Here is a 14,549-nt window from a genome sequence, read left to right as displayed (position 1 = left end):
GCAGAGACAAATAACTTGATTCCACCTTTAACATAGCTGTCAACCCTCTCCCCCCCCCCCCTGGGAAACTCCCTTATTCCAAGCCACAGCTGTCAACTTTCCCTTTTTTGTTGGAAATTCCCTTATTCTAGCGCCATTTCCTGCTGCTATCCTGGATTGTTAGATATACCGTAGACTGTCCCCAGGACAGGTGAGGCTGCTGATCCCTTATTTTCAAATCCGAAAGTTTACAGCTATGCCACCTTGGTCCCAGTTTTTGCATTCATAGCTGTATTAGGTATGCAATAAAATTGTGGCCAGCTTAATTCCCACACCCACGCCTCGCTGCCATTCTGCAGTGCTAGAGCTTGCAGTCATGGCAGCTATACAAAATCAGAACAGTGCAGCCAATGGCAAACTGAGAGATACCTTAAGGGATTTCCAATCGTTTGTGTTGAAATTTTGCCCACTATGTATTTGATAGCTTGGAATTTTTAAGGGTAGCGTATGAAGTTGTTGCAGCTGTAGAAATTTACTTGGTGTGTGTGTGTGTGTTTGAGTTTGATGGCAGTTTCCTTCACCCCACCCCCCTTTTAACTTGCTCGGTTTGAAGAAGGAAGAATCTCCCCAGGGATTTGATTGATATGGATTTGGCAGCTGTAAATTGCTCACAGCATGCTGCAAAGTCTGTCCTGCGAGGTATGTTCATGTCGGTTCCATTGAGATTTCATGGTTGGGGAAAGGAAGCTTTGTAAGAGAACAGAGCAGATGTGTCTTTCAGCTGGCTCATGCCTGTGCCCTTTGCAGCGAGCATTTTCCTGGACTGCGTTGATCTCCTGGCAAGCTTGTAGAAAAGATGGCTCTGAAGAATCATATTGAGGATGAACTTTTAACTTGGGGTGTGGGTGGGAAACCAGAGTGCTACAGAAATGTTAATGCAAGCAGATTCAATGTTAGAGAACTTCCCAACAGTAGTTGCTCAGAACAGTTGTCCAGAATCTTGATACTCCCCTAGTGGCAATTTTTAAAATACATATCTTTACAAACACAACATTGTGTCAAACAGTTAAAAGGAAGCTTGTCCTGGCTGCAATTTAAAACTCTTTCAAGGCATTGCATTATTTTGCAGAAGGTCATGCAAGGGCATTGTTAATACAGGGTTGTGTGTAACATGAGAGAAACAGCTAGATTTTTAAGATTGTGGTGTCCCCGTGATGTGAAATGCAACTGGAGGGGCTATGATCTTTGCAAATATAACTGCTAAGCAATAAACACCAAGTTGTGCTCTGAGTGGGGAGTGCACTCCTTTGTGCTTTTGTTACGTGTATGTGGTGGGAAGGCACTGGTAGTTGAGGTGAAGACGCCTTGTCACAATTGTTGTGTCAGCATGTGAGTTGTGGGTTCAGGCTACAGATGCAACCCTTTCAGAGCAACCCACCCCCCTTTAAATTATGTTGGTTGTAGCTGCAATCCTGCTGTGGCAGCTGGGAAAGCTGGACAAATTCAGTGAAGATGACGGAAGTGTCTTGCTTCAATGGTGGGTGCAGGAACTGGTTTGCTCCTTTTTTAAAGGTCATTTTAATTTTGCTATACATTATATGTACACAGGTTAAAATAAAGTATGTAGAGTTTAAAAAATCAGGTCCAAGCCGTATCTTAACAGTTATACTGTAGGAGCTTCACTGGTTATCAATTTCTTTTGTGGTGCTGGTTTTTACTTGGAAAGCCCTGACTGGCCTGAGTCCAGGATGGCTGAAGGGTCATATCCTCCCAAGTGTAGATCTGTGACATCCAGCTATGGTATGTACAACTTATACTGCTTTTTAGCCTGAAGGTTCCCCCCAAAGTGGTGAACAACATCAATATTAATACAAAAGAAACACACAATGGAAGTATGATACATAAAAGACAACAATCAAAACAACATAATATGGCAGCAGGATTTTCTTTTTCTTTTTTCGAAATCATTTTTATTTGGTTTTACACATACAAAAGGGACGTGGGTGGTGCTGTGGTCTAAACCACTGAGCCTAGGGCTTGCCAATCAGAAGGTCGGCGGTTTGAATCCCCACACCCACGGTTCGAATCCCTGTGACGGAGTGAGCTCCCGTTGCTCAGTCCCTGCTCCTGCCCACCTAGCAGTTCGAAAGTGCATCAAAGTGCAAGTAGATAAATAGGTAAGGTAAATGGCGGGAAGGTAAATGGCATTTCTGTGTGCTGCTCTGGTTCGCCAGAAGTGGCTTAGTCATCCTGGCCACATGACCTGGAAGCTGTCTGCGAACAAACGCCGGCTCCCTTGGCCTATAGAGCAAGATGAGCACGCAACCCCAGAGTCATCTGTGACTGGACCTAACGGTCAGGGGTGCCTTTACCTTTACTTTTACATACAAAATTATACACAAATAAAAAATGAAAAACATATCCATATAAAGATTCCTTCGAATCTCCAGACTTTCTCCTACCCCCTCCATGGAGTCCCCTTTCAAACATTTATTACTGCATACTCTTCCATACTCCATACGCCGTTCTACCTGATTTTCGGTGCCCAGGCTTGGGCGGAGTAGCACCGGAAGTCGCTTCTACGCATTTCTGGACACGCGTAGAAGTGACTTCTCGTGCCGCGCTACCCATGTCTGGGCACCGGAAATTGGGCGGTGCCAGCACCCAAAATGGAGCCTCCCTGGCAGGTAGGAAATCTGGGGGATTTCCGGGATTTTTTTCAATTCGGGAGACCAGCGGGGAACGGATTAAAATCCGGGGGAGACTTGGCAGCTATGACGGAAGAGCAGTCTGGGGAAGGAGTGAGCTGGGAGGGGTTTTGAGCAGTCAAGTGGGGTCAAGAGAAGGTGGTCTTCCAGGATAGGGTTACAGGCTGAAAGTCACAGTGTGAGTGAAGACTCAGAAAGAGAGGAGTCAGAGGTTGACCTTGCTACACAGCAGCAGGAGAATCCCAGTCCTGCTGGCTCTCCTTTCCCTCTGACACTCTACTCAAGGAGAGCCCTGAATGTTGCTGAGCAATGGGCCACACAAGGCCCAGAGTTTGCCCCCTCAACGCAGCCTTAGTCTGCTTGGGAGGAATCAAACGAGGACCTACTATGTTGTTATTTTCTGTTAATTAAAAGCTAATTGTATTCCATGTCTCCCATGCTTCCCTGCCCTGTGCTTGACCTGGGCTCACTTGACAACTCCTTGACATCTGGCAGACTTGGAGAACGAGAGGCTCCTGTGCTCTTCTGTATTACTCAAACCTGGCGCATCACTGAGGGGCTTGCTTTAAGTAAAGGTAAAGGGACCCCTGACCATTAGGTCAAGTTGTGACCGACTCTGGGGTTGCGGCGCTCATCTCGCATTATTGGCCGAGGGAGCCGGAGTACAGCTTCCAGGTCATGTGGCCAGCATGACAAAGCCCCTTCTGGTGAACCAGAGCAGCACATGGAAACGCCGTTTACCTTCCTGCTGTAGTGGTACCTATTTATCCACTTGCACTTTGACGTGCTTTTGAACTGCTAGGTTGGCAGGAGCTGGGACCGAGCAATGGGAGCTCACCCCGTCGCAGGGATTTGAACTGTCGACTTTCTGATCAGCAAGCCCTAGGCTCAGTGGTTTAACCCACAGCGCCACCTGTGTCCCTTGCTTTAAGTACATGAGTGGAAAAGACTGGCTGGTTAGCAGCTGGTAAAGAGACATACAGCAGCTCCCTCCTTTGGATGACTCCTCTTGCAGAAGCCAGATTGCCCTCAACCATAGAGCCATTCTCTGTTTTGGTTCTGCATTGATAGGATTCATTCCCACTCAAGATCTTCTAGATCTTCAGATTCTTGGATCATTTACTCAGATTTTTCTTTTGAGCCAGGCTTTTAGCCTTCATAATTTAGAGAGTTCTGCTGGCTTTGCGTCATTCTCCCTGCTCCCTTAAGATAATGCTGCTGATTCCGTTTGCCTTTTGTTTTGGGCTGTTTTAATGGGGTTTGGTTTTTCTCCTTGTTGGCCATATTATTAGCCACTTTGAATGCTCATTTGAGCTGAAAAGCAAATGATACATCCTAAAATCAATTAATAAAAAGCCCTTCCCCAAAGGCTGACTACCCAAGCAAAGATGAGATGCAGGAGAGAACAGGAAGGGATGATGGGAAACAGGAAGTAATGTGAAATTAAAGTTGTGTGCAGTTGTAATACATTAAGAAGGCCTTCCTCCTTACCATCATGGAACCTTCATAATTGTTGGAATTGTTGGCATCTGTCAAACAATCATAAGAGTGGAAAATAATGACAAGTTGAGGGAAGTTCCCTCATTTGCTTTATGGAGACATTAATCTGCCAAATGCCAGGCCACAGAATCAATCTTATCTCCATCCTTGTCTTTGGCAGATGATGGAGGTGGAAGCTGGAGAAGCGATCAGCCTTCCACAACCTAGTCTCTTCCAAATGCTTTGAACTACAGCTTGGACTACTGCAATGCGCTCTATGTGGGGCTACCTTTGAAGGTGACCCGGAAACTACAATTAATCCAGAATGCGGCAGCTAGACTGGTGACTGGGAGCAGCCGCCGAGACCACATAACACCAGTCTCGAAATATCTACATTGGCTCCCAGTACGTTTCCGAGCACAATTCAAAGTGTTGGTGCTGACCTTTAAAGCCCTAAACGGCCTCGGTCCAGTGTACCTGAAGGAGCGTCTCCACCTCCATCGCTCTGCCCGGACACTGAGGTCTAGTGCCGAGGGCCTTCTGGCGGTTACCTCGCTATGAGAAGCCAAGTTACAGGGGACCAGGCAGAGGGCCTTCTTGGTAGTGGCACCCGCCCTGTGGAATGCCCTCCCACCAGATGTCAAAAAGAAAAACAACTACCAGACTTTTGGAGGACATCTGAAGGCAGCCCTGTTTAGGGAAGCTTTTAATCTTTAAGAAATTAGTGTATTCTAATATTTCTGTTGGAAGCCGCCCAGAGTGGCTGGGGAAACCCAGCCAGATGGGTGGGGTATAAATTATTATTATTATTATTATTATTATTATTATTATTATTATTATTATTATTATTATATTCCACCAGCCCCAACCAATTTGACTGTGCTGGCTGAGGCTGATGGGAATGGTAGTCCAAAAGATCTGGAAGAGACCAGGTTGGTGGAAGGCTGACCTATCGGTAGAGCCAGGGGTTGGTTGATCGGACAGATACCAAAGTGCAGGAGCAAACTTTCGGTTAAACTGTAGTCTCTTAGGGTTTTTGCTTTTTTTATTTTAAGCTTTCACTTATTGATTGAACTGGTTTTGGGCAGCTGTAAATGGCATGCTGCAAAGCCTCTCCTAAGAGATGACTTCAGTTCCATTGAAGACTTTGAAACCCCTCCTTCCCCAAAAGGGACTTTTAGCAAGGGAGAAACACACTCTGTGCCATTGGACACCTGTTTTGAGGCATATTGCAGTGTGCTCAACATATGTGCCCAGCTGAGGGCTGGCAAAGTGGGAGGGTGGGAAAGGCTCAGTTGACTTCCTATGGGGATTGACATCTGTGTGCATTTAATTCTGTGTGGAGGGCTTGTGCCCTAATTTTGGATGCAGGTTTGCATTGGGAATTCCAGGTAAATTTAACACATAAACTGCCACGGGCTTTGCCCTAATGTTGCACGGGTTCGTGCATCTACAGGAGCCCAAAATGTTAGAATGCATTATGTAAACATTAGAACAACCTATATTGACACACAGTTTGACCCAACAGACAGAAATAATTTGCTGAATTCCTTTTCTCATGAGAAACAATATAGGAGTCCATTCTTTCTTAGGCAGAGAGCTTGCTTAAAAATCCAGAATAATTAGGTGATGTTTCATCAGCAGAACATTTTCTGTCAAATGACAAAAAATTCGTTTTGCCTTCTCGAACCCCATGACTCGAAAACAGCTTTTGATAGTAGTTTTTAAGGAAACAACTGTGTAGTATATTTCAGTCACACCCATGTCTGCCTGTCTCTTGTTCAGCCTTCTCTGATCCTGGGTTTACTACGGAAAGATGCTGTTACAAATGAAAACTATTTGATAAATTAGATGTGGCTGAATCATGGCAGTCTTGAGCACATTATAGCTGCACTGGCATAGTGCCTAAGAGATTAAGCTACAAATGAGGGATTCCCCAGCGGAAAGTCCATTCATTCTCCCATGAATTTGTAAGGCTGGCATTAGGCAGGCTATAACCTCTCTGTCTTAGTCTCCATTCACAATAATCCTGACCTACCAGCCTGAGCTATTGCAAAGGTTATGGCCTTATAAGCTATCTGAGGTGTTTTGACGATCCAAACAAGTCAGGTGGGAGGCACAGAAACCCAAAAGAATGCAAAAAGAGAGCAACCGGTTCTCAAAAGTGCCAGCGATGGATGTTTATTGTAGGTTTCTTTCTTCAAATGCAGACTTAGAGCTTCTGAAACAGGCTCCCTTTGGAGCCAAATGGGCAACAAGCAAAACTTAATATCTTTTCCCTTTTAAAAAACAAAACCAAGACTTTTATCTAGATACAATAAATACACAAAAAGGGAGGGAGGGAGAGGAAAAAATAGAGGAAGGAAGGAAGGAAGGAAGGAAGGAAGGAAGGTAGAAAAGAGGTTAAAAGAGAAACAGAAAAATAAGATTTGGAAAATAAAGAACTTCCCGTTCTTCATCTGTCCGCTATATAAAAACAATATTCATTTTCTATAAACAAACATTATCTTCAATCCTCAAATCCCTATATCATTATTTCTGTTTCTTGCAAAAAGTCTATGTGAGCTTTCCAGTCTTTAACAAATGTTAAAGAAAATGACTTTTGTCCGATTAAACATGTCAATTTCACTTTTGAAAACTAGCTTCTCATTTTTTCCATTTTTTTAATTGAAAAAAGCTTTATTTCGTTTAAAAAGACATACACAAATATACAAAAGAAAACAGAACATTAAAATAAAAACACACATAATCATACTAAATGAAAATAACATCATACTCAAATCATAACTACATTAAATCATGTCATAAATAAAATTAAATAATATTTAAATCATATATAAACCAAAATTTTACAACATTAAACAGAAAAAAGGGAACATTCTTTGTGAAGTGTTTTGCTCTATATAAAAGCCAAGTATTATCCTCTAATCCCTGGGACATCTTTCAATTGGTATGAACTGCTTACATTTCCTGCACTTGTACTCCAATATATTCTGTATGAGAGTCATGCATTTTGGTTGCTTGTATATTTGTATTCTTGTTATAATGACTTGGATAATGCTTGTTAGATGGTTTATTCTCATGTTTTTCAACATGATCAATAGTTAAGTTAATGAAACATATTACGCATGCAATATGGGATGTGTCATTTCATATTGGTGTCCTTGATATTCAGGTTTTGTTTAATGTGTACAAATTTTCTAGGCTGGTGCAAAATCATTTCGTTGCACTAGCAATACATTGCTGAAGTTCCTATCTGTGCAAACGACCAATAAAAGGAAAGAAAACCGAATACTGCTTGCCTGTTTTTATTTATAAGTAGAAGAACTGGAGGCATAACATTTTATCAAAATGAAAATCCTAGGGAGGTACCAGTGATAGAGCTTGGAGTATATCCTATTTTATTTATTATACTTGTATACCATCCAATAATACTTTCAGGGCGGTTGACAAGTAAAAAAACATGTACTCCTCCTTTTGGTTCACAAGGCAACTCACAATAATAAAAAATGAAACTGGAAGACAAACGTGGAAACGATCACATCAAGAAGTAGCAAACAGCACTATAACGGAATCCAATAACATCACCTTGTGGGGAGAGAGTCACATCATGCCAAATGCTTGGGGGAAACAGAACTAGTTCTTATGGCTCACTTGAAAGCCTTAATGGAGGGAACCAGCTGGGCATCTCTAGGAAAAGGATTTACCAACCAGGGGGCCATGACCAAGAGGGTCCTGTGCTGCCTTCCAGCTCACCAAACCTCAGAAGGCCATTGAAACATTCACACCATGTTTGTGAATATCCACAAACTTTCGGTGTTTGCAGAGCAGTTTTTGAAAATGGTTTGGCACAACTTCGAACGTGCTGAAGCATCAGCACTTAACCTGAAGGCACTGTTAACAAAATATGCAAAGGAAAATAAGATTTTGATTTGCTTGAAATTGAAACATTAAAGAGTCAAAATTTCAGCATCACATTTAACATTTTTCAAAGTGAGTTCTTTACTAAAACTGTATTCTGTTTGAGAAAATAAATCAGAAATTGTTTTATGACTTGTTTTCACAATTTTTAAAAAACAAATTAACAATTGCAAATTCTGTGCTTTTCATTCTTCCTATAATACATCTGTGTTTGAAATATGATTGGTCGGGGGGGGGGGGGGGGGAGAAGGTGATCTTGCCTAGGGCGCAAAAAACCCTAGCACCGGCCCTGGGCACAAGCCATTTCTTTCGTTAAGCCCCATTGTTCTGTTTCCCCTCTCCTTTGTTAGCCAGACTTTTATATCCTAAGACCCCTGCAAAAATCTAGGTGTCCCTTGAAATAACAATTACTTTCCCAATAATTCTTCCCATATGTTCGCCATCCTTCCTTCTTCAGCTTTGGTGCAATGTGGTTATTTTCTGAAGGGAAAAAAAACATTGTTCCAGAAATTATAATAGAGGAACAAATAACATATATTTGCAAAGAAAGCTCTGCCAAAAATAATAATAACCCAAAACCAAAAGCAACAGCCATTATTTCTGAGATACTAAAAAGAAGGAAAACAAGCGTTTTGTCTAAAAATACCTAACAGCAAGAGCAACATTATGTGGCATGACATATGAGTAACCAGAACATTATTTCTCTGGTGTTGAGTGAATTTTCTTTCTTTCTATTCCTCCCATCTCCAGTTGGAGTGCTCCAATATTGTGCATCCTGAATACATCTCTTGCTATTTATATTTTATATTGTGGGCAATTTCATACAGCTGCTTTAAAACTTAACGAAAATTCCAGATGTCATGTTAGGAACAGAAAACCAGAAACCAGATTGTAAATCACAACAATAGCATGCATATAATAAAAGAGATGCTGTTGCACTAGTCTTTTTTTTTTAAATATACTTAAAAAAATCCTTATGCTGCCTTTTCTTTATGCCTTCCTTCTGGGGAATTTTTAGAAATTGATAGTTTGATCTGGTGTGCTCTCTCATTTGTCTAGATTCAGAGCAGAGTACGGGTTCAGACACTGAAGCATTGGCTGAGAGGACATCCTGCTCATTTGACACGCACTCTGACCTCACATCCAGCGGCCCCATCTCTCAACCACCTCCTACCTCATCCATGGAGGAGATCCAGGTGGAATTGCAGTGCGCTGACCTCTGGAAAAGGTTCCATGATATTGGCACAGAAATGATCATCACTAAAGCAGGCAGGTAAGATGAAGGCACAAGACCCTGAGTTTCAATGTGAAGTTGACTTAATGAAATAGAAAGGTTGTCACAGCATCGTCCGTGCTTTGTCACAAACACATTTCCCAAGAATGACAAGGATTGAGACTTGGAATGGGACTTTCCCCATACCATATATATGTATACCTGAAGGAGCGTCTCCTCCCCCATCGTTCTGCCCGGACACTGAGGTCCAGCGCCAAGGGCCTTCTGGCGGTTCCCTCGCTACGAGAAGCCAAGTTACAGGGAACCAGGCAGAGGGCCTTCTCGGTAGTGGCACCCACCCTGTGGAATGCCCTCCCACTAGAGGTCAAAGAGAACAACAACTACCAGACCTTTAGAAGGCATCTCAAGGCAGCCCTGTTCAGGGAAGCTTTTAATGTCTGATGGATTTCTGTATTTTAATATTTTGTTGGAAGCAGCCCAGAGTGGCTGGGGGAACCCGTCCAGATGGGCGGGGTATAAATAATAAATTATTATTATTATTATTATTATTATTATTATTATTATTATTATTATAATATCCATGCCTTAGCTTTACATCCATGCTGCTCTGGAGGCAGCCCTGTCTGGTACAGTATGTTTCACAGCAGACATACAGTGGAACCTCGGTTTTCGAATGTGATCCGTTCCGGAAGACTGCTTGACTTCCGAAACGTTCGAAAACTGAAAACAGAAGCCTCAATTCAACAGGGAAACTCTAAACCAGGCAAACTCGGCCCTCCAGATGTTTTGGGACTACAACTCCCACCATCCCTGACCACTGGTCCTGTTGTTTAGGGATGATGGGAGTTGTAGTCCCAAAACATCTGGAGGGCTGTGTTTGCCTATGCCTGCTCTAAACGGAAGCCGCATCAGACGTTCGGGTTCCGAAAAACGTTCGGAAACCAGAACACTTACTTCTGGGTTTTCAGCCAAATGGAGCCGTTCGAGAACTGAGGTTTGACTGTACATAGGAAATATGAGCCCTCATTGTACATAAAACCTTTCATATTCATCTCTTAGTCCTAGCTATGGCTATACCAAAGCAACTGTTGCCATATAGGTACATGTTTAAGTGTGTATGCATGTATACGTATGTGTATTATCATTCAGAAGGGTGATTGTTAAAAAGAATAACACTAAATAATAATAATAATAATAATAATAATAATAATAATAATTTTGTATACTGCCCTTCATCTGTAGATCTCAGGGCAGTTCACAGCCTAAAAACACAAGATAAAAACAAAAAAAAAAGCATAATAAAAACAAGAGCAAAACAATAAGTTGCTCCCTCCAGAATATATATTATTAGTACTGGTGCCTTACCACTGGCCAGCATGAAACCTTTACAGTAATACCTCCGCGAAGGTCCGCCTTGTCTAGCGTCCATTCTGGCGAACACCCGCGGCAAACCCGGCAGTACCGGAATGGGTTACTTCCAGGTTTGCCTCTTGCGCATGTGCAGAGGTGCTAAATGTGCTCCATGTGTATGCGCAGACACGGCGCTTTGCCCCGCATCCTTTTCAGCTAGTGGCCGGGGCTCTGGAATGGATCCTGGTTGCAAAACAAGGTACGACTGTAGTGCTGGTTTTCAAAGCATTTCCAATGGTAATCTATATATGCCAATACAAAAAAACTCACAGCATTTGGAAGCTTGTAGAACTGCAGCGTTAAAGTAATAATATTAAAACATCCATTAAAAGCAATTGGGTGATGATATCTTCAGAGGCACCCAATGGTCTGTTATCTTTTAAACTGGCATTGCATATTCCAGCCAGTTCCCATTTTAATTCCAATTAATTTTCATTTTTGGAAATAATCAGCACCTTGGACAGAGAAAAGACTCACCAGGCTGTAATAGTGTTCAGTCACTTAACATGAAGGAAAGTTGGGGGGGGGGAGAGATTCAGACCAGCATAAGAAAAACATAGGAATAAAATAGCAGTTAGGATTTAAAAAGATAATTGTTAAAGCAAATAAGGGCAAAGAAACAAGCATAGGATAAAATATGTGAATAGAATACGAGATTAAACACAGATAATGGCTGGATAAGAACTAACAATTAAAACAGAGGTGGAGCTTAAGGGAATACAGGTCTTACAATATGGGCCTTCAATTTAGGACTGGTTTGTAGCACAAACCAACCATTGGCGAATGTCCATCATGGCAGCGCAAAATTTAGCAACTGAGTGTGTGACATCTGGGTTTTCATCCTAGAATAGTAGGGAGATGTTGAGTTGTTCTGTACGTCCTGGGAATTTAAGTAGGACAGGCAGGATAAACCTGGCTTGTATACAGTATCTATATAGTACTGGCGATGGAAACAGGCATGTTCTGAAGTTCCATTGAATTAGCTGGATGAAACTTTGAGTGTGTGTGTGTGTGTGTGTGTGTGTGTGTGTGTAAGATGCACATTGCCCTATTAAGTTGCTAGTTGTTGCACAAGACCTACCCACCACTTGGGGGACCTCCTGATGTTTCCATATAAGAAGCAGCTGTGTTACCGTATATTATTGTTGAATGGTGATTTTGGAGTGTGTTGTATTTGCTGCTGTTCTTTTGATTATGATTAAGAATTCTATTACTGTATATGAATCCTTTTTTTTTTTTTTACTGTACTGTATACGAATCTTAATGTCCTTTCCTATTTGTTGTTGGGATATTGTTGTACAGTGGAACCTCTGTTTATGAACACCTCGGTTTATGAATTTTCGGTTTATGAGCACTGTGGACCCATCTGGAACGGATTAATTCATTTTCCATTACTTTCAATGGGAAAGTTCGCTTCAGTTTATGAACGCTTCAGTTTATGAACAGACTTCCGGAACCAATTACACCCATGTTTCAGTTTATGAACGCTTCAGTTTAAGTACTCCGCAGACCCATCTGGAACGGATTAATCCACTTTCCATTACTTTCAATGGGAAAGTTTGCTTCAGTTTATGAACGCTTCAGTTTATGAACAGACTTCCGGAACCAATTACACCCATGCTTCGGGTTAAGTACGCTTCAGGTTGAGTACTCCGCAGACCTGTCTGGAACGGATTAATCCACTTTCCATTACTTTCAATGGGAAAGTTCGCTTCAGTTTATGAACGCTTCAGTTTATGAGCAGACTTCCGGAACCAATTGTGTTCATAAACCGAGGTACCACTGTACGTTGTTGTTTTGTTATTCTGGTTTTCTTTCTTTTTTCTAATGAAGAGTAGTCTATAAATGAGATTATATATATATATATATATATATATATATATATATATATATATATATATGATACTTGAGTACAGGTAGGGTTGTATGAGGCCCTACTATTTAAAACTCTTTTAACTGCGTACTTGTGCTGTGTTCCATGCTGCTAGTCTGGAATGTACAGTACAGTGGAACCTCGGTTTATGAACACCTCGGTTTACGAATTTTCGGTTTACGAACGTCGTGGACCCATCTGGAACAGATTAATTCACTTTCCATTACTTTCAATGGGAAAGTTCACTTCAGTTTATGAACGCTTCAGTTTATGAGCAGACTTCTGGAACCAATTACACCCATGCTTCGGGTTAAGTACGCTTCAGGTTGAGTACTCCGCGGACCCGTCTGGAACGGATTAGTCCACTTTCCATTACTTTCAATGGGAAATTCGCTTCAGTTTATGAACGCTTCAGTTTATGAACAGACTTCCAGAACCAATTGTGTTAATAAACCGAGGTACCACTGTAATGGCGTTTGTGTGTGCCAGGAGCAAAGCCATTGTGCTTTTGCACTGAACTTGCACAGTTTGTTTGTGTAGATTGCTCACACTGGCTGCATGAAGGCTGCCCTGTCTTAGCCTGAAAAATCTTAACAAATTGACATCTATGGCAAATCTCCCATGACTTCACTTAGGTCAGTTTTTTTTTTACTGGTTTCCCATCATTTGAACTATGTTTGCAGCTGGCTCCGTTCTCCCCCTCAGAAATCTGTACTGCAGTGAAAAGTCTCTTGGGGTTCTGTATAGTGGTGATCCCAGGCTCCAGGGCCAGCTGGCCCTAGCAGCCGCTTTTGCCGTCCTGCGCCTGATGCTTTCTGCATCCACGAAACTCTTTGGCATCTCACCCACTTTCAGGCAAGGCGTGCCTGATGGATTTGTAGGACTTGTTGCCCTGTTAGCACCGCTTAGGTTGTATCTCTTGCTGCTTTGTAGACACTTTGCGGACACAGGTCTCTGAGCAGGGGAGCTGCTCCTGCGTAGGGAGAGAGGAAATCAGTAACCCGAGACTCCATTATGCTTACATGCCATTTCTGTGTCTTATTTCTCGGGTAAAACATTCATGTGAAATGAAATATTGGAGTCAGGGCTGGATTTAGGTTTGATGACACCCTAAGCAGCTGAAGGTAATGGGGCCCTTTATATGTCCAGCTGTCAACAACGAATTGTCGCTGTTTTTTTTGTGTTGAATATGAGTGCCACAACCCTATAGTCGTCTTTGACTCGACTTAACCATCCAAGGGTCCTTTACCTTTTTAAATCTGACAATGTTAGGGGCTAACACCACTGAGGACCTGCTGAGGTGTCCACCCCAAGCCTGGGCAGCAGCTGCATCTTCCACCAGTTCCCTTGTGACCCTCGAATTCGACTGGACTTAACTGTCCAGGGGTCCTTCAACTTTACCTTTTACCTACCCTGTTTCTCATATTTTAAGACATACCCATAAAATAAGCCATAGCAGGATTTTTAAGCATTCAAGGAATATAAGCCATACCCCGAAAATAAGACATAGTGATAGGCGCAGCAGCAATGCCGGCCGCGGCAGGAGGAGGAGGAAAAAAATAAGACACCCCTTGAAAATAAGTCATAGTGTGTTTTTTTGAGGAAAAAATAAATATAAGACATGTCTTATAATATGAGAAACACGGTAGGTAGTCTGAGTTTGAAGTCAGCAAACAATTCTTCTTCCATGAAGGGACCTTTGAGCCATGTCTTGACACATGGAGCTATCTGTAGGCAGGCGTCCAATGCAGCTACCGTTGCCCCACTGCAAGGATATTGTACAGCTGTAAAAAGGCTCAGAAAAGGGCAAGCAACATTATTATGGGAGCTGGAACAACTCCTCTAAGAGAAAAAGTTACAATGCCCGGGGCTTTTCAGTTTGTAAGAAAGGCAAGATTGTTCACATCACGGTGGTATATAAAATCATGTATAGTCTAGAGAAAAC

General features: G+C 42.2%; 1 protein-coding gene across 1 annotated transcript in view; it reads left to right on the top strand.

The window, feature by feature from the left end:
• TBX15 (T-box transcription factor 15) overlaps positions 1 to 14,549 on the top strand; it is a 110,231-nt gene that overhangs the window by 41,433 nt on the left and 54,249 nt on the right. The window contains exon 2 of the mRNA XM_035141024.3: positions 9,147 to 9,360. Coding sequence (XP_034996915.3) covers positions 9,147 to 9,360 — 214 coding nt within the window. The remainder of the gene's footprint in view (positions 1 to 9,146; positions 9,361 to 14,549) is intronic.

The sequence above is a fragment of the Zootoca vivipara genome, chromosome 15 (genome assembly GCF_965207765.1).
Source record: "Zootoca vivipara chromosome 15, rZooViv2.hap1.1, whole genome shotgun sequence".
NCBI lineage: Eukaryota > Metazoa > Chordata > Lepidosauria > Squamata > Lacertidae > Zootoca > Zootoca vivipara.
The sequence above is the reverse complement of the archived record's forward strand: the minus strand, read 5'-3'. Positions and strand labels throughout refer to the sequence as shown.